The 17,864-nt window shown below is 43.5% G+C and overlaps 1 protein-coding gene across 1 annotated transcript in view; it reads left to right on the forward strand.

The window, feature by feature from the left end:
- Positions 1–17,864, forward strand: part of IRAG1 (inositol 1,4,5-triphosphate receptor associated 1) — a 170,976-nt gene that overhangs the window by 128,751 nt on the left and 24,361 nt on the right. Inside the window, exons 22-28 of the mRNA XM_053252238.1 lie at positions 2,893–2,971; positions 4,170–4,311; positions 7,680–7,710; positions 11,573–11,713; positions 15,542–15,673; positions 16,461–16,602; positions 17,028–17,077. Coding sequence (XP_053108213.1) covers positions 2,893–2,971; positions 4,170–4,311; positions 7,680–7,710; positions 11,573–11,713; positions 15,542–15,673; positions 16,461–16,602; positions 17,028–17,077 — 717 coding nt within the window. The remainder of the gene's footprint in view (positions 1–2,892; positions 2,972–4,169; positions 4,312–7,679; positions 7,711–11,572; positions 11,714–15,541; positions 15,674–16,460; positions 16,603–17,027; positions 17,078–17,864) is intronic.

Raw genomic sequence — 17,864 nt, forward strand, 5'->3', positions numbered from 1 at the left:
CCTTGCCCTCCCCCTGCCCCACTCCCCCTTGCCCTCCCCCTGCCCCACTCCCCCTTGCCCTCCCCCTGCCCTTCCCTCTTGCCCTCCCCCTGCCCCTCCTGCCCTCCCCTCCCTTCCCTCAACCTCCCCCACTCCCTCTTGCCCTCCTCCATGCCCCACTCCCTCTTGCCCTCCCCCCGCCCCACTCGCTCTTGCCCTCCCCCTGCCCCACTCTCTCTTGTCCCCCCTCCCCCTGCATTTTTAAAAGTTCTACTTACCGGGCCGCTGCCACTCCTCCTCCTGGGCGGCAAACAGGAAAGTCCTGCCACCCGGTTCCCTCCTACCCCAGTCTCCCACGGGCTCCTCCTGGCCTCGGTGGCCAGTTCCAGCGCTGCCTGGCCGTGAGCCGCCTCCGCAGCCTGCCGTGCCCACTGCCGCCGCTTGCCAGTCTTTGCAGCCGGCCGCAGACCAACCACCTCTCCCCCCACCCCCACCTTGTGCCCCGGTATCGGGGGCTGCCAGCCGCCTCACTGCCTTGGTCCTTGGCTGGGCCCGGCACCACTTTGCTGCAGCCAGGCCAGGCCCGCAACGACCACTTGTCACCAGGCCAGGCCCGCCAGCGGCCCTGGCTCGCCTCGCAGCCAGCCAATTCTTCTCCTCCTGGGTGTGCCAGCCAATCAGGTGCCTCCACAGCCCAGCCAATCAGCTCGGCTGCCGGGACGCATTTTCCCTGGCACACCCAGGAGAAATATATATAGAGATGTACAGAGAGGCAAGCTGCAGGCTGCTTTCCAGTGCTCTTGCTGCTGGGTGTTGGTTAGCCCCACCTCTACTCCAGGACTAGAATACAAAGCCACATTCAAAAGTTGGCCTGGATCAAGGAATGAATTAACCAAAAACACCATATCCCCCCTTTCCAGTCTCATCAAAATACTAAAAGAGTTCGAACACAAAACTATACACATAAAACAAGGACACACATCAAAAATTGGTCCACAGTTTCATGAATAGCTCGGCGATTGATATTTTTCAGGTAACGTGAATGACACTGCTCAGGAGCACACAGGGCTGCAGACACTAGTGGATCAGAAGCGCAGGTTGAGGTGACATTGTCACTGGGTATGGAGGCATCCTCATATGAGCATGAAGCCTGATGTGTGCTCTTGCAGTGGTTCTGAATTACTCTGAGGAACCACAGCCTGGCACAGAGAGCAGGATTGCACACGTTGTTCAGCAATTCCAGGAAACCGTTCTTTCTCTCTTAATAACGCTTTTGGTTTTCACCACACCTTGGTTACCTTCATGGGACAAATCACTGGCATAGTCCCATAGAGTCCGTGGAAGAACCAGTCAAGTGCCCCAAAGGAGGAGATCATTGTCTGTGATAGTAAGTTGTACACATTGGCAAAGGATCAAACGGTGGCTTGTACCTCAGGAGTCAAATGTGCTAAATCATGCAAAAGTGCTTTCCAATGACCACTGTGAATGGTCTTAATAACAACCTGGAAGCAAGAGTCATCATGTGTAGCTCTCTATCTAGGAGTTTCTAGGTCCTGAAAAGAGAATGCTTTGGGAACTGTGTGGGAGAGAAGAAAGTTGACATGTGCCTCTGCCTTGGTTGTAGTGTTGTGATCTGGTTACGATTGCCACCAGCTCCTTGGTGAGAGTCATCTGCGGTTCACGTAGAATTTGTCACCACAGCTTGGCTGAGGAACATCCTTGTATTATCTGTGCCCTTATCTCATTGTCTGTGTTTGTGAATGCACAGGATTGTGCAAGGTGACTAAGACGAGTGTGATATGCATCAGTATCCTTCCTTTTGACATGCTTGCCTGAACGTATTCTGCTCAAAGTATATGTTTTTGCAGGGCTTAAAATACTTGGTGAGTGCTAGCTTTGCTTTTCATAATCACTATTTCTAGTATCAGGTAATGTTTTGAAAATCAGGTGAACTTCATGGCCTACAAAATGTAACAGCACTGTGTGCTTGGTGGTGGGGTCATTTCTTTTTATCACAAGAAATAGGTATTTGAGTCTTCTAAGCCAGTGGTCCAAACTAGGTCCCAATGTAGAGTGGGAGTCATGAATAGCAACTTCAGGAAAAGCAGGAAGCATATTGATAACAACAAAGGCAGACACTCCTAAAACTGGAAGAGGAACCAGTGACTGTTGGGAAAGAATGCTGTGCCGCTGAATAAAAGAATCACTCAAAATGGCTGCCACTCCACTCCTTCAGGCAGAGCTAAGAGACTAGACAGTAGATAAGATGGTTGCTGCTCTCAAAAGCAGGCTACTACAAAAAGCTTGTGTTACACAGTTTCTTATCTCTATGAAGAAAAAAATCAGAAGTGAGGGAGAGACAGAAATACCTAGTTAGAAGAATGCTGTGTCTTTTGTTTCTGTCCCTTGCCTTCCCTTTGTCCTCTCTGTCTGTTTCAGGCCTTTTCTTCTCTCTATTGCTTTCTGTTACTGAGAAAGGAGTGTTGGTTGGTTGGTTGGTTGGTTGGTTGGTTGGTTGGTTTATGGAGGGGTTCTTAGCCACTCTTGTCACCAGTGTAGAATCCAAGGGAAATAGTTGTGGTATGCAAGGACAAGGCAGTGGAGTGGAATCAGGAATATTAATAGTTAGATATTTTGAAGAATATCAACATTTACAAGTCACCTGTGCCTTCTAACCACATCTTGTTAGTTATAAAGAGGCTGTCTTGACAGTTGAACATTGGATGATAATAATGGTAAAAAAATAGCATCCAGTGTTTTGCAATCAACAATTTGTTACTAAATCCAGCAACTCTGTGATTTATAAACAGCTTCTTCCACATACTATGTAATGACAGTGCTTATCTTGCATTACTTTATACCTGTTACTGACAAGTTTTGAACCATTAACAACTCTTTTTCCCCCCCAATCAGGAGCACATATTGATGCGGAATCAAAATTTAGTTGGACTTAAACTTCCTGACCTCAGTGAAGCTGCTGAACAGGAAAGAGGTGAAATACAATGAACTCTTATGGGAAATATATTTACGATGGCAGTTGGAGGAGGGTTCTGCTATAGTATTTGCAACCCTTTTTTAAGAGTGAAGCTTTTTGCTGGAAAACATCTGTAAGGGGCCACCATGTATGTTGTTCTTCTGCATGGGGGAAAAAAGTAGTGTGGAAATCATGTCTATTTTGCCTCCATTTCACATGTGCTAGACCACCTAATGGTGCAGTGGGGAAATGACTTAATTAGCAAGCCAGAGGTTGCCAGTTTGGATCCCCGCTGGTATGTTTCCCAGACTATGGGAAACACCTATATCGGGCAGTAGCGATATAGGAAGATGCTGGCATCATCTCATACTGTGCAGGAGATGGCAATGGTAAATCCCTCCTGCATTCTACCAAAGACTACCACAGGGCTCTGTGGTCGCTAGGAGTCGAAACTGACTCGACGGCATGCTCACCTTACACATGTGCTATGTAGGAAACTTAATTTTTTAAAAAATGCCTTCAGTTAACAAATGAACTAAGACAAAGCTCTTGAGCAAGCATCCCCAAACTGCGGCCCTCCAGATGTTGCTGAACTACAACTTCCAGCATACCCAGCCCCAAAAAATTGTGTCTAGGGATGCTGGGAGTTGTAGTTCAGCAACATCTGGAGGGCCGCAGTTTGGGGATGCCTGCTCTTGAGGTTTAAACTAATTGACATCCTAATAGAAAGAGAGAGGGGGAGAGGAGGGAGGGAGCAAGAGGGAGAGAGAGATCCCATTGATTATTGGCATGCAAGTATTATATTCTCTGCCTTTCTGAAGTCAAGAAAACTAAATTGTCTTAAAGGTCAGTTGGCACACTGATCAGGATTCAGTGACTTGTAATCCAAATAGTAATCCAGTTGCCACTCTTCAGACTGAGCAGAAAGACAGTTTCACTTTCTTATTGAAAAGTAGCAATACAATACTAGATGCCTTTCCTCTTGGATTTTATCTTCAGTCAGAAATAAATGTATGGAATTTTCAGATCAACCTTTCCCCCTCATTCATTTCTTAAAGTTGAATATGAAAAAATACCTCTTTTCCTTTTCTCTCAAAACGTTGGGGTTATCATGTGATGTTAGTAATTCTAAGTAATGAGCAAATACTTAACTGCTTACTGAATATTGTTTACTAAATAAACTTAATAGCAAAAGATATTGCAAAATCTTCTTCAGGGCCTTCACCAGTCCCTTTCTTATTGGAGGAGGAGGAAGAGGAGGAGGAGACTGCCACAATAAAGAATCGATGTGATGTCATGCCCAACGTTTCTGATATTCTTTTACGAAAGCTACGTGTGCACACATCTCTTTCAGAAAGGTAAACGGCGATGGTATTTCTACTGTCATCTAAACATGTGTTGTGAAAGAGATACTTAATTCTATTAAATTACAGTTGCAAGATGTCAATATCTCTTCTTCTGTTAATACAACTGTGTCAGAGAACCAGAGGGCCATATATTCCACTTTCTTCACTGATTCCTATGGGCAGTGTTACTGGGTGGCCAGATGATGTACAGCCCTTCCCAGATCTTTTTTGCATGATTAGCCATCCAGTCTGTGAGAGGGCTGTATTTTTTGTCAAGACTACTTTTTACCAAGATGGCCTTGTGGGGCATATTATTGTGCAAGGAAGAACTGGGTGTGAACAAATTGCACACAAGCTGTGGAGTTGTGATTATCTGTGTGGTTGGTGATGCAGAAGAGGGTTTGCCCAAGTGATACTGCCGCACATGGCCTCTCACTTCTACATTTGGGTGCACCTCTGCACATCTTTGTTCCTCTGGGCACACTCGTTTTCCAGTTTTCTAACCAGTGCGGTGCTTTCTCATTATCTATCATCAGATTTTTTTAAAATACATTTTTTCTAAATCTATACCACTGTTCTACACACAACCCACTCCCCCCACCTAGTAACATTTCTTTTATAGAAGCCTAGGCAGCAGGGTGGTGGTGGTTGTTTATTAGGACACAGTTAACATAGAAAATGGACTAATTACAAAAATACAGAAAACAAAAATATCACCTGACATGTCCAGCAGTTGGTGTTCATATGTGAATAGTGACAATAGTGAGCATACTTTAAAGTATGCTCTAAACAGATGTCTTTCTTACCAACAATAAGAGTACATAGACTGGTCCTTCGAGATCAAGTAGACTTGGATAAATAACCATGGCAGATAGGGAAGAGAGCTGGTCTTGTGGTAGCAAGCATGACTTGTCCCCTTAAGCTAAGCAGGGTCCACCCTGGTTGCATACGAAAGGGAGACTAGACGTATGCGCACTGTAAGATATTCCCCTCAGGGGATGAAGCTGCTCTGGGAAAAGCAGAAGGTTCCAAGTTCCTTCCCTGGCATCTCCAAGATAGGGCTGAGAGAGATTCCTGCCTGCAACCTTGGAGAAGCTGCTGCCAGTCTGTGTAGACAATACTGAGCGAGATGGACCTATGGTCTGACACAGTATATGGCAGCTTCCTAAGTTCCTATGTATTATTTCTGATTACAACTTCACTTTCCAGTTTTGAGAGTACTATTTAAAAACAAAAACAACTTGTCTGCATATTGTATTGGGTCTTTATCCCACTTTTTCTCCAATGAGCTCAGGGCAGTGTACACAGTTTCCCTTAATTTTATCCTCAAAACTGTGAGGTAGGTTATACTAATAAATAGTGACTGGTTTAAAGTCACCCAAAATTCTAATCCTAAGCAGTTTCCTATCTAGGTAGTGAGCAGACCCATAGTTGCTTAGCTTGCAAAAAGCTGTTGCACCACATACCTTCAGGCTATGCCCTGGGTTAGATTTTATTCCTGAGCATGCTGTATATTCCTTGGCAAACATGAGGTTATTAGCCTCTCATGATCCAAGGCAATATTTGTATAATATTAATTTATTGTTTCTGCACTGTGCTGTATAAACATCACAAAGTCTTTTTCATTTCCTGTATTGGTGTGAAAGCTAGCACATTTCTGAAGATGTGGGTATATCAGAGATAATGCAGTGCTCTTACAGTACTTCAGTAAACAGTACTAAGAGTGAACAGGAAATATCACTTCCTTAATTTGGCCAGAGTGATTCCAGCAAATGTAGAGTCCAGATGAAAGGTCATTAATGTGTTGAGTTAGTTAACTGACTTAAGGATTAGAATCTTATGTGCATCAGCTTGAGTTTCATCATGGAAGAAAGGTGGGATGTAACATGTAATTTTTTAAAATGCTAGCATGAGCAGCATTCTATCAAGGGATGCTTTATAGGTAATATTTACGTAGGTGTCCCTTTGGGGTTTACAACTCATTTGATAAATGTGACACCTTCTGTCATATGGAGCATATACCACATCTATGGACCTTAACTCAGTGAAAGAGCATGTGCTTTAGATGCAGAAGGCCCCAAGTTCAAACCCTGGAATTTCCACTTAGGGCTTAGAAAGGCCTCCGTCTGAAACCATTGCCTACACTGTCAGTCAGTGCAGACTGACAATACTAATCAAGATGGACCAATGGTCTGATTCAGTTTCAGTTGCCCCCGCAACTCATTCTAGGAGTAGCGAGACATTCCAGTTACAGAGAAATGTACTCTGTTTTCAGACTACACAGTAAATGACTTGCTACTGTGGGAGTGTGTTAACCTGATCACTATTATCTCAACTTTTTCAGTTTTCTAGGAAATCCTTTAAAAAATAAATAAATCTTTCTTTAGAGAATTTGCTTGATGCTTCAAACTCATTTGTGGTGATTAAAAACTTTGTAACTGATTAGAAACGTTGAAATGGCCAACTAAAACTTAATAGACTCCACAAAGTCAGTTCTTATGTTAATTTATATTAGATATTGGGATAATCAACACGATCAGCCTTTTCTGGGTAAGAGAGGGTTAACCTGGGGTACAGAGGCTCATATGGAGCCTTGAAACACCCCTCCCCCCCACCAGTACCTGTCAAGCTGGCCTACCCAGCTTTTCTACCCTGCCCTTAACCTAGGTAGGACAGAAATGTCTACCGCCCTACCTTTGTTTTTGGCCATGTGGGTGCCCATGCTGGCTTTTGCAGCTCTGGGACCAGCGACCATAGAGTGCTATGGCTTGCAAGGCTCTGCTCTGCTTCCTGTGCAATGCATTCAGGGATAATGGAGGACTTCCTCCTCCTGGTCCTAGTTCTGTTGATCACCACCACGCTGGTTAAAAAAAAAGAAAAAAGCCTTCAATCGTCTGGGAAAAGGTAAGTAGGTTCTCGCCTCCCTCCCCCCACCCACTCCGCTCTATTTGGTCATGTGAATGCTCCCATTATTTACTACTTCTACTTATTGGTTCTAATTTCATTATTTGGTGTCATCTTCAGCATACAGCCTTGATAGCTTAGACTAACTCTATATATCTAAGTGCCTATAATTTTTATAAAGTGTTTGAGCCACAGGAAATAATGGTGCTGATTCTCAGAATAAAAATTTATGTTAAATAATTTAAGTGTGAGTGTCTTGCATTGTAATATTGAAATGTATAACTTAGGTATAAATGAATTAAAAACATGCTCAGTTGAGTTCTATTTCTTTTTGGTGCATTTCTTCATTCTCTACTTGTGGCCTGCAAATGTAGCTGACTGTTGTCCTAACTCTTTTAGACACTTATTGGCTATGCTGAATAAATGGTCACTTCTGTGCTGCAAACTCTCTAACCTGGTTTCTGGTTTTATTGTAGCTCTCCTCCACTTACTGAGAAAGAGATTGAGGTAAGTCTTCAGGTTAATAAAGAGCTAGAAACAAGGCTGTCCCTAGGGGGGTGCGGGGCTGGGGGCGAATCAGCATGTGCGGGATCTCTTAACATTTAAAATAATTAAATAAATCTATATTTTATGTAAAACCAAGAAATAAACATACACTCTTTAACACAACAGAGATGCACTTAGGTACATTTACCAAACTCCCTCTGATACACTCCTTCCCTCCCCACCCCACACACCTCCCCCTACACATGCACGCACACACACATATGCACACACTCCCTCTGTTGCACTCTTTTCCTTCCTTCCCACCCCACTCCTTCCCTTCTCACCCCACACACCTCCCTCCACACACACACCCACACACACACACTCCCTCTGATGCACTCCTTCCCTTCCAACCCCTTTCCCTTCTCACCCCACACGCCTCCCTCTACCGCCTACAAACACACAACTACAGAGTGTGTGTGTGTACATACACACAGAGAGAATGCCTTGTCCCCTCTCCAGTTTGCTTCTCTGCATCTTTCCTATCCCAGGCAGGTGGGAGAGGCGCACACACAGAAGCCCTGGGATTTCACTCAGGGGCTTCTCATTGCCAGATGGCCCACACCTCTGACCCCTTTAAGAAGACAGACAGATGGGGTCTATCTGTGTGTCTGTTAGGGGCTGCTTACAGTAGAGACAGCTTCACCACTCTGGCCAGAACCCTTTCCTCGCCCACCACTTGCTGTTGCACCCAGCCTTGTACCGAGGCAACAACTTTTGCAGGGCGCTTTTCTCAGCCTACTGAGTGTTAACCCATCTGTGACTGGATGCCAGACTCTTGGAGATCCACCTCCTACAAGAAGCAAAGGGGTTGACGGATCCCAGCTCAGGGGAGATGCCCAATGGCTGGGATCAGGAGTGAATTGGGCAAGTGGAGAGAGTCCCACCTTCATCTCTTGCAGGCTCTGGCTCCAACCCCCCCCCCCCGCAATCTTTGAGGTGTGGTGAGGTGATCCTTGCTTGCTAGGCAGGCCGAGTCTCCAGTGGTCTTGCCTCTGCTATGCAGGACCCCCTCCCCCTCCCCCCAGCCAGCACACATCCAGGAGCCGAGGCGGGCGCATGGCGTGAGGCTGCTGAGCAAGCGGAGAGACAGGCTGCTCACCACTCGCTCAGCCACTGCTGGTGTGCTGTGGCGTCACTGCTCCACCCCCCACAAGCACACATGGCGGCTGGTTGCTGCACTGCTTGAAGCCAATGCTGGCACATAGCGTGAGCTGCTGTGCTGAGAGCAAGCAGGTGCTCGCTGCTTGCGGTGGCAGCACTGCTGTCAGTACGGGGCCCGTCCAAGCGCAGGGCCTGGGGCGATTGCACCGGTTGCCATGCCCTAAGGATGGGCCTGGCTATAAACTTGGTTGCCAAACTTCGTATGATGCACAGTGCTGGCCAACATGTTAAGTTTTCCCTATTTTCAAGAAATGTACTTTGTATTTTAAAGTTAAAATATATATATATATACATCTTCTATTACTTCAGGCCTGAATAATAGGATGTAGGATGTCTCCACATAATATATTTGCATGCCCCAGAATAGTGTGATCTTCACTGAAGAAAACAGCTGGATTTTTAAAACTGCATTTTGGCATAAATATCAGAACAGTTTATCTAGCTAGATTTCTGCCAGGATTTCCAAAAATAAAAGTTGAGGAACCCTGATAAACTCAAAGTCTGTATTCTTTGGCCAATATATGCTGTCTCAGTAGCAGGTATTGTCATAACCATGTTAGCCTGCCCCGCTGCAAGCATTATGTAACGTTAAGTAACTGTGTATGCTATACTTGGTTCCAACACCAACAGGAGTGCACTGGTGAGCCCTGGGCTGACATACTCCTTAACTGTCCCCCAGCTCCAATGCAGAGGGTGAGACTTGCCAGCACATTCCTGTTGGTGTTGTATCATTCTCTAGCATTAATATGGCAGCAGTTATCTACCAAATAAGTAAGGTTCCCAGTTCCTCAGTTGCATAACCAGCTCGACTAAGGACCAGATTATTAATATGGTGCTTGGCTGTTGTGACATACTTGTCTTCCATTTTCTAAATAGCAGTTGTGGGGGGAGGCAATCCTGATAAGGATTGCAGCATGTAGGGAGGAAAGCTTTATCCTTTGCCCTCACTGTGGTCTCAACTAAGGGTAACAGATTACAGCCCCCCACCCCCCATGCCATTGGGCTCATCCCTATGGCTGCTAATCAGGTTTTGTTTTGTTCTTTAAGCACTGCTGTCAGGGTTAAGTATGTTATTAATGTAACATGTTTACATTATGGAATTGCCGTATGTGCCCCCTGACAGTGTCCTGATGGCAGGAATGTATGAACTGCAGTGACCCAAGGCTTATTAACAGTTCCTAGTTCAGGCTGGTTCAGAATAAAGAATTGTTCTGGGAACCAGGAATCGGCTTCAGCCTTATAAAAGAATCTATGCAGTGATTTTTAAAATGTTAATCATGTGATAGGGATTGTCTGGCTGATGTAGCAAGCAAGGGAGGTAAGACTTCCAGATCTCTCTTGAAGCCATTGGTGGTGGTTGCCAACTCTACAAGATACATTCTCACTGCTTATCAGACATAACGCGGAACCATGGGTCCAACTGACCTGCAGTTCCACATCCCCCTCCCCCCACTCTTCTGTCCTTATTCAAACAAAATGGAGAGCTACCTATCTGTAGTCTGGCTGTCTGCAGAGAGGAGGGGGAACTGGCTGTGTGGGCTTCCTTCTTTCATGAAGGTCAACCTGCTCGGGCAAAAGAAGCCAGAGCAAGGGAGGAGCTTGCTCCCTCAACTCTGGTTTCAGATGAGTGAAACTGCGGTGACAGCATTCATATGTAATGCTGCCACTACATAACCGCAGTTGGAGGCAGCAAAACCTGCTGATAACCATAGGTTCATTTCACAGTTTGGGGAGGAAAACTGTAGTGCTTTTTAAAAAACAAAAACAAAACCTGATTCCCCACATTTGGACATATGGCTTCGGAAACCGGAGGTGAAGGGATCTCTGTTTTCGTGTTATGTGCGAATGTAACCCGGGTGTGCTCTCTCTCTCTACATCTAATTTTCCCACTTTCAGTTCAGAAAACTCTTGCAAGATGATTCCACAAGGCTTATTATGAAACATTTAATTAGATCCTGATTGGTCAGAATGGCCACTTAGCAGGATTAGTAGCCTAGGGTTGATGACTGCCGCTACTGTTCTCTCTGCCATGTTGCCATAAAAATGGCATCTGTGTAAATTATTAAAAATTATGGAGTTATGAATGGTGTTAACTATTAACTAGTAAACAGAAGTTACTTACAAGCTGCTGGAGTTGTAAGGAAGGCTAATACTCTTGGTAGGAATACTATTTGTACTTAGGTCATACTAAGTACTTTCCACTGAGAAACTCCATTAATTTTGTCCCGTGTATGAATGACCCTAATAAAGGGTCAGCAGTTTTAATTGTGGATAGTCAGATGCAGCAGTACTGAACAGCTGCAGATTCATTCCGCACAACTTTGTATGTTAAAGGTTTCAGACACTATAGATTAGCCTAACTCAATGCTAAAATTCCTTTTAAACAGGCATTTAATCAATCTAACTATTACCTGTGGGCTTTCCATCATGCACTCTTGAATATTTGTAATGTGTGAAAGCCCACCCCCTTGTTGCTGTACAACTTTAGTCAGCTTCTGTCTACATGGAACTAAAGTCTTCAAAGTCGGAGAACATGACTTCCAGGGAGACTTAGGATTTGCCACTTCACTCTTTTTGGAAATTGTCCCAAGGAAAAAGCTTCTTTCAATCCTGCTTATCAATTGTATTGCAATGAGGTTCTTTTTCCCCTCTCAAACAGAATGTATTTGTACAGCTTTCATTGGCTTTCAGAAATGATAGTTATACTTTGGAATCAAGAATTAACCTGGCTGAAAGGGAGAGAAATCTTGCTGAGGAGAATACAGAGAAGGAATTGGAGAACTTTAAAGTAGCTATTACGGTAAGAGCTTGCATGGTGAATTTTTATTGCTGTTTACACTTGTAAGAATTCAGCGGCTCACATGTTATACAGCATAATGTGAGTGGTTCTGAGCTACCAAGCTGCTGTGGGCTCTTGAGGAAGTGCCAGCAGTCTTGTTCAAAAGTGCAAATACAGTACTTAAAGTAGCATGTCCACACTTTAGGAGTGCTGGAGCGCTACCTCCATTATTTCCAATGGAAGTAGCAGTGCTGCTATCTGCTGATATGCCTCCAAAACCTGGGGGCTTGGAGACATTGTTCTCCATTGCCTGTAGCCCTTCTGCAAGTAAATTTGAGAAGGTGCTGCTGATAGATTACTACAAATACTACATGTGTGGGTATGGAGAGTTTCCTTGCCTTTTGACACAGCCAATTAAAGCTTAACTCACTGACCAGTCTGAGTCAGCTGTGCAGCACGAGGGAAGACACTAGCGCTAAGTCGTCCCTTGAGCAGAAGACTGGCTGGCTTAAAAATCTTTAACTTTCCAAAACCCAGAAAGAAGAAAAAAATGTTGCTGCCAACAAATCTTTCCTATAAAACTGGGTTGTCCCTAATATGAATTGGAGTGATTAAAAATCCCCATTTCCCTCCTCTTTACCTTTGTTACCGGGCAAGAATGAAGAAAAAAGGGGGGGGGGACTTTCTCTCCTGTGCATCTGCCTGCACTTGGAGCTAATTACTAATTTGGCCAAGCTCTCCTTGAGACACGTTTTGCGCCAGAGAAGCCCCCCCCCACCTCCTGCTGGGTTAATGGCCAACCCTCTTGTAAAAAGTAAAGAACAGAAAAAGAAAACTTTGATTCAAATACTACAGACTGCTTCCACCTGAGGCTTTCTCAGCTTTTTGATTGATTGATTGATTGATTAAATGCCATCAAGTTGGTGTCAACTCTTAGCAACCACATAGATTCTCTCCAGGATGATCTGTCTTCAAATTGGCCTTTAAGGTCTCAGTGGTGCATTAATTGCTGTCATAATCGAGTCCATCCACTTTGCTTCTGGTCATCCTCTTCTTCTCTCTACTTCAACTTTCCCCAGCATTATAGACATCTCAAGGGAGCTGGGTCTTTGCATAATGTGTCTGAAGTAGGATAGTTTGAGCCTAGTCATTTGTGCCTTGAGTGAAAATTCTGGATTGATTTGTTCTATGATCCATTTGTTTGTTTTCCTGGATGTCCATGGTATCCTCAAAAGTCTTCTCCAACACCAGAGTCCAAAAGCATCAATGTTTTTTCTACCTTGCTTCTTCAAAGTCCAGCTTTTGCATCCATAGTGTGTCACAGGGAAAACCATTGTCCGAACGATTCTAATCTTTGTAAGTGTAGACACATCACAGCATCTAAATATCCTTTTCAAGGCCTTCATTGCAACCCTACCAAATGTTTGTCTGCAGCGTATTTCTTGACTGCTGGATCCTTTACTGTTGATAGTCGATCCTAAAAGACAGAAGCTATCCACCACTTCAGTGTCTTCATTGTCAATTCTGAGGCTGGTTGCTGTACCCGTTGTCATTAGTTTAGTCTTCTTTACACTTTGTTGTAGTCCCATTCTTTCACTATGCTCCTTGATTTTCATTACTAGAGCTTGCAGATCATCCACATTCTCAGCTATCAGAGTGGTATCATCAGCGTAGTGCAGGTTATTGATGTTTCTTCCTCCAACTTTAAAACCATGCTCATCTCTTTCCAATCCAGCTTCTCTCAGTATATGTTCAGCATATAAATTGAATAAAGAAGGAGAAAGTATCCAGCCTTTTAGATACAGTTTTTTCTCAGCTTTTTAGATACAGTTAAAAATACCCAGTATGTGGCTACAAGAATACTTTGAAAGCACCCCAAATGATGCTGGGGTGGCACACTTCTAACATCTTGGTTACTCAGTTGCAAAGAACAAACATTTAGGAAATTGCAAAGCACACACACACAGAAATATACGTTTCTAATGCAAAGTCTGACTAAACAAACTCTTCCCTAGACTAAATTTCCCAAAGCCATAAGCCTTGGCTCCTTCCTTTGAACTCACCAAACTACTGATGAGAATCAAGCCTCCTGCAATCCTGTCTTCCCAGGATCTATAGTCATCCTGCTGCAGCAAAACTCAATTGCCGCAGGACTTCCTCCTTGCTCCCAGCCCAGATTTCCTTTCTTCATCCCAGCCACAGCTCTCTAGGTGCCACCCACCTGGTCTACTGATTGGTTGAGCCCTGGAGTTCACCAGCCTGTCAGTCAAGACAAGGGTTCACTTCTTGTAAACTCTTTAGAGGGAGGGGAGGCTGGTCACTACACCACAAAATACGACTCCTGCTCAGTGCCTTGGTCACTGGCTTATGGTGTCCCACAGGGTTCTATTCCCCCATGCTTTTAAACATCCTGGGGGAGGTAATCTGAGGGTTTGGGGTTGGTATCATCAATATACAGATGATACCCAATTATGTCTCTCTTTGCCATCTTTGATTGGGAAGGCTTAAAGGTCTAGAGACAGTGGTAGACTGGATGAGGGTGAAATTAAACCTGGACAAGATGGAGGTGTTGTTGGTCAGAAGATTTACTGATCCTAGTGATAGAATGTCAGCCTGTTGTTGATTGAGCTGTACTTCTGCCTGAAACATCAGGTCTGCAGTTTAGGAGAGCTCTTGGATTTAGCCTTGCTCTTTGATGGTCAGATGACAATGTGGCCAGGGGTGCCTTTGTCTGGCTTCAGCTGGTATACTACCTGCATCCCTTCCTGGTCAGACCTGACCATTTACCAACACACTGGTAACATTAAGATTGGATTACTGTTATGCACACTACATGGGGCTGCCTGTGAATACTATTTGGAAATTTCATCTAGTACAAAATGCAACTGCCAGGTTGTTGACTGGTGCCGAGGGTTATGTCACACACTTGTAATATCATCTACATTGGCTGGCTACTCATCTCTGAGTACAATTCAAGGTACCTAAGACCTAATTCTTGAAGGAATGCCTCTTCCCATTGTCTGCCAACCCCCTGAGATCTAAAAGATAAACCCTCTTGCATTTTTCATCATCACTGGAACTTCAGGTGGTGGTAATGCATGAAAGGGCCTCTTCTGTGGTGGTGACCAGCCTGTAGAACTTCCTGCCATGTAATGTTTAATTTGCTCCCAGTCTTTTAGTTTTTCTGCCAGAAAGTGAATTTTGTCTGTCCTATCAAACATTTGGTTTTATTACACTTTCTATTTTTATATTATGCTGTTGTTTAGTTCTTGGTTTTGCTATGTTTCGTTGCTTTAAAGACGTTGATTGTGAGGCACCTCAGTTCTCTCTGTAAGAAGAAGAAAAGTGGGCTATAAATATTTATAAAACAAATATTTACATGTGCTAGCTGAAAAACACAATGATTCTGCTGTATAGTTCATAATTTGCTACAGAGAAGTTTGGCATCATATTTGCATATCTTGTCTCTACTTTCATTTGTAACTATGGGCAGAGCTTCCTGGTGCTCCTCACTAAGCATGGAGGGGATGGCTGCTGAATTCACATTATGCGGCTGGTGGAGAATTGGATGCATGGAATGAGCACATGTAATCCCTAAAGAATAATAGATCTTGCTAAGATTGGTGCCTATAGTGGAATCTTAAACATTGTGTAAGTTTTGGAAACAGTTGGCAGTTATATAACTGCAATGGAAGATGCTCTTTTGTTAAACTGTGCAAGATCTTTTTATAGCCTTGACACTTTTAAATGCCCAGAAAGGCGTACAGCACTAGAATTGTGAATTGCGATGACTTTTTCTATCAGACCTGCATCTTGATTGACACATTGGTGTCAATGCTGTCATTTCAGTCTTCAGCTTCCTTATGGCATCACTCTGAGCACAGAGAGATGTATCAGAAGTTGTTGGAGGACATTGCTGTGCTGCATCGTTTGGCCTCTAGATTATCCAGTCGGGCTGAGATGGTTGGAGCTGTTCGCCAGGTATCTATTCAGATATCTCATGTTCCCTGACATCATTACTTGACATTTCTATATGTTTTGTAGAAAAATGTAGCTAGAATCCAGTGGAACATGTGTGCCCTTAAATAACTTCTAAACGTTGCATGTGGACATACAGCGCTACATTATTCTGTCTTATACTGACCCACCTAACCCAATACTATGTACCCTGATCAGCAGCAACCTTTCAGGCAGAGGTCTTGCTCAGCTCTGCTATACAAGAACTTTTTAACTGGAGGTGCCAAATATTGAACTTGAAACTCCCTGTATGCAAAGCATGTCCTGTACCATTGAGCTATGCCCCACGCCCTGGCCTTGTGGTTCTAAACTCAATGGAGTATAGAAGACTATCTAGGGATCTGATGCCAGACCACTTACAGGGAAATTCCCAATAATACAAATTTTTACTTGCTGGTTACTTTGCAACTCTACTTCAAACTCCCCTGGTGTTCCCTTTTTAAACAGCTCTCATGCCATATTTATAGTACAGTTCAGGAGCATATTTCACACTTCACAGCTTCTGCAATTTAGGAGTGCATTACACAGAACACAACTTTTATAAGGGCAACTAATGAGAAGAAAATCTGCAAGGCAAATGCTAACTGCTTTTATCTGTGAGAGATAAGATTTATCTGAACAAATTCTGCTAAGAGAGATGGCAATATATATTATGAAGAAAACAGTCATGCTAGAATTTGGAGATGCATGCCATTTTGCTTTCATGTTGAAAATGTGTTTCTGCATGTGTTGCTTGATCTCTTTTGTGCAGGAGAAACGCATGTCAAAGGCCACTGAAGTTATGATGCAGTATGTAGACAACTTAAAGAGAACATATGAAAAGGATCATGCTGAGCTCATGGAGTTTAAGAAACTTGCCAATCAAAATTCTAGCAGAAGCTATGGATCCCCTGGTAAAAACAGTCTTTTATCACCCAAGATTTTAAAATACATATCTGTATTGCTTGTGGGCTTGCAGTTAGGAACTTCCATATCTACGTAGATACAGAGATAGATTATCTGACAAATGTTAAGTTGAACAAAGTTGTGCTTCTTGATAGATTAATATTTTCTGAATCTGCACAATGGTCTGTTCAAGAGCAAAGACTTATTTTGGGAATCTGATACCTCTGGGCTGTAATAGATTGTAAGAAATCTTTCACATTTCTACTGTTATAACAGAGGGAAGTATGTCTCCTAGTTGTGCATAATATACAATATTGTACTATGTGCACATCCTTGTAAAACACCACTGCTGGAAATGAAATTATCATTCAGTGGTAGTGATGTATCCATGTATCTGAATACTAATTTTTATTTTTTCTGTTCTTTGGTACAGAAGATGGTGTGCCTCGTACATCTAGATCCATGTCTCTTTCTATTGGAAAGGTACTCTTCCAAGTTTTAAATAAACTAAGCTCTTTAATGACTTAGTTTATGTGCACAAGTATCCGGTGCTGATCAGTCCCAGGGTCAGGTTAACCAGGTGCCAAATAAAAGGGAGAAGGAGAAATTGCACTTATCCATTGCATTACATATAAGTATTGATTTTTAATTATTTGTGGGGGAGCAGCTGAGAGAAGGACACACACACCACACAACCAACCCAGAGGTGGCCAACCAGGCTCTCCAGCTGCTGTTGGACTACATCTCCCATCATTCCCAGCCACAATTAATAGAATCTTGGGATGATATGAGTTGTTGTCCAATAGCAGCTGGAGAGCCTCAGGCTGGCCATCCCTGTTCCAGCATATATGAAATGCTCAGTTCTTCTGCTTTGTCCCCTTTCTGTTCCCATTTTATTTCCTCCATATATTACCATTTCTGTTTTAAAATGTCCATAGTTTGCTTATTTTTTGTATCCTTGCTTTCCCCATTTTTTCTTCAACACACCTTTTTGTTCCCAACCACTTACATCCTCCCTGCATTCCCACTGCAAAGTGCTTCCAGACCCAACCGCAGTATAGCATTCCAGTAATCAGTTCTCATAGAGAATCCTAAGAAATCCATAGTGAATATTTGACATCCTTTGACTGGAGAGCCCACCAGCCAAGCATGCTGTCCATACTGTTCTACAGGAAATGTTGAAAGGAAGCCAACATATGTGATCAATTTTATCTCCAAAACAATACTTTAAATAAGAGCCTGGATTTATTGTCTGTTCAAAAGCACATGA

The sequence above is a fragment of the Hemicordylus capensis genome, chromosome 1, assembly GCF_027244095.1.
Source record: "Hemicordylus capensis ecotype Gifberg chromosome 1, rHemCap1.1.pri, whole genome shotgun sequence".
NCBI classification, from domain to species: domain Eukaryota; kingdom Metazoa; phylum Chordata; class Lepidosauria; order Squamata; family Cordylidae; genus Hemicordylus; species Hemicordylus capensis.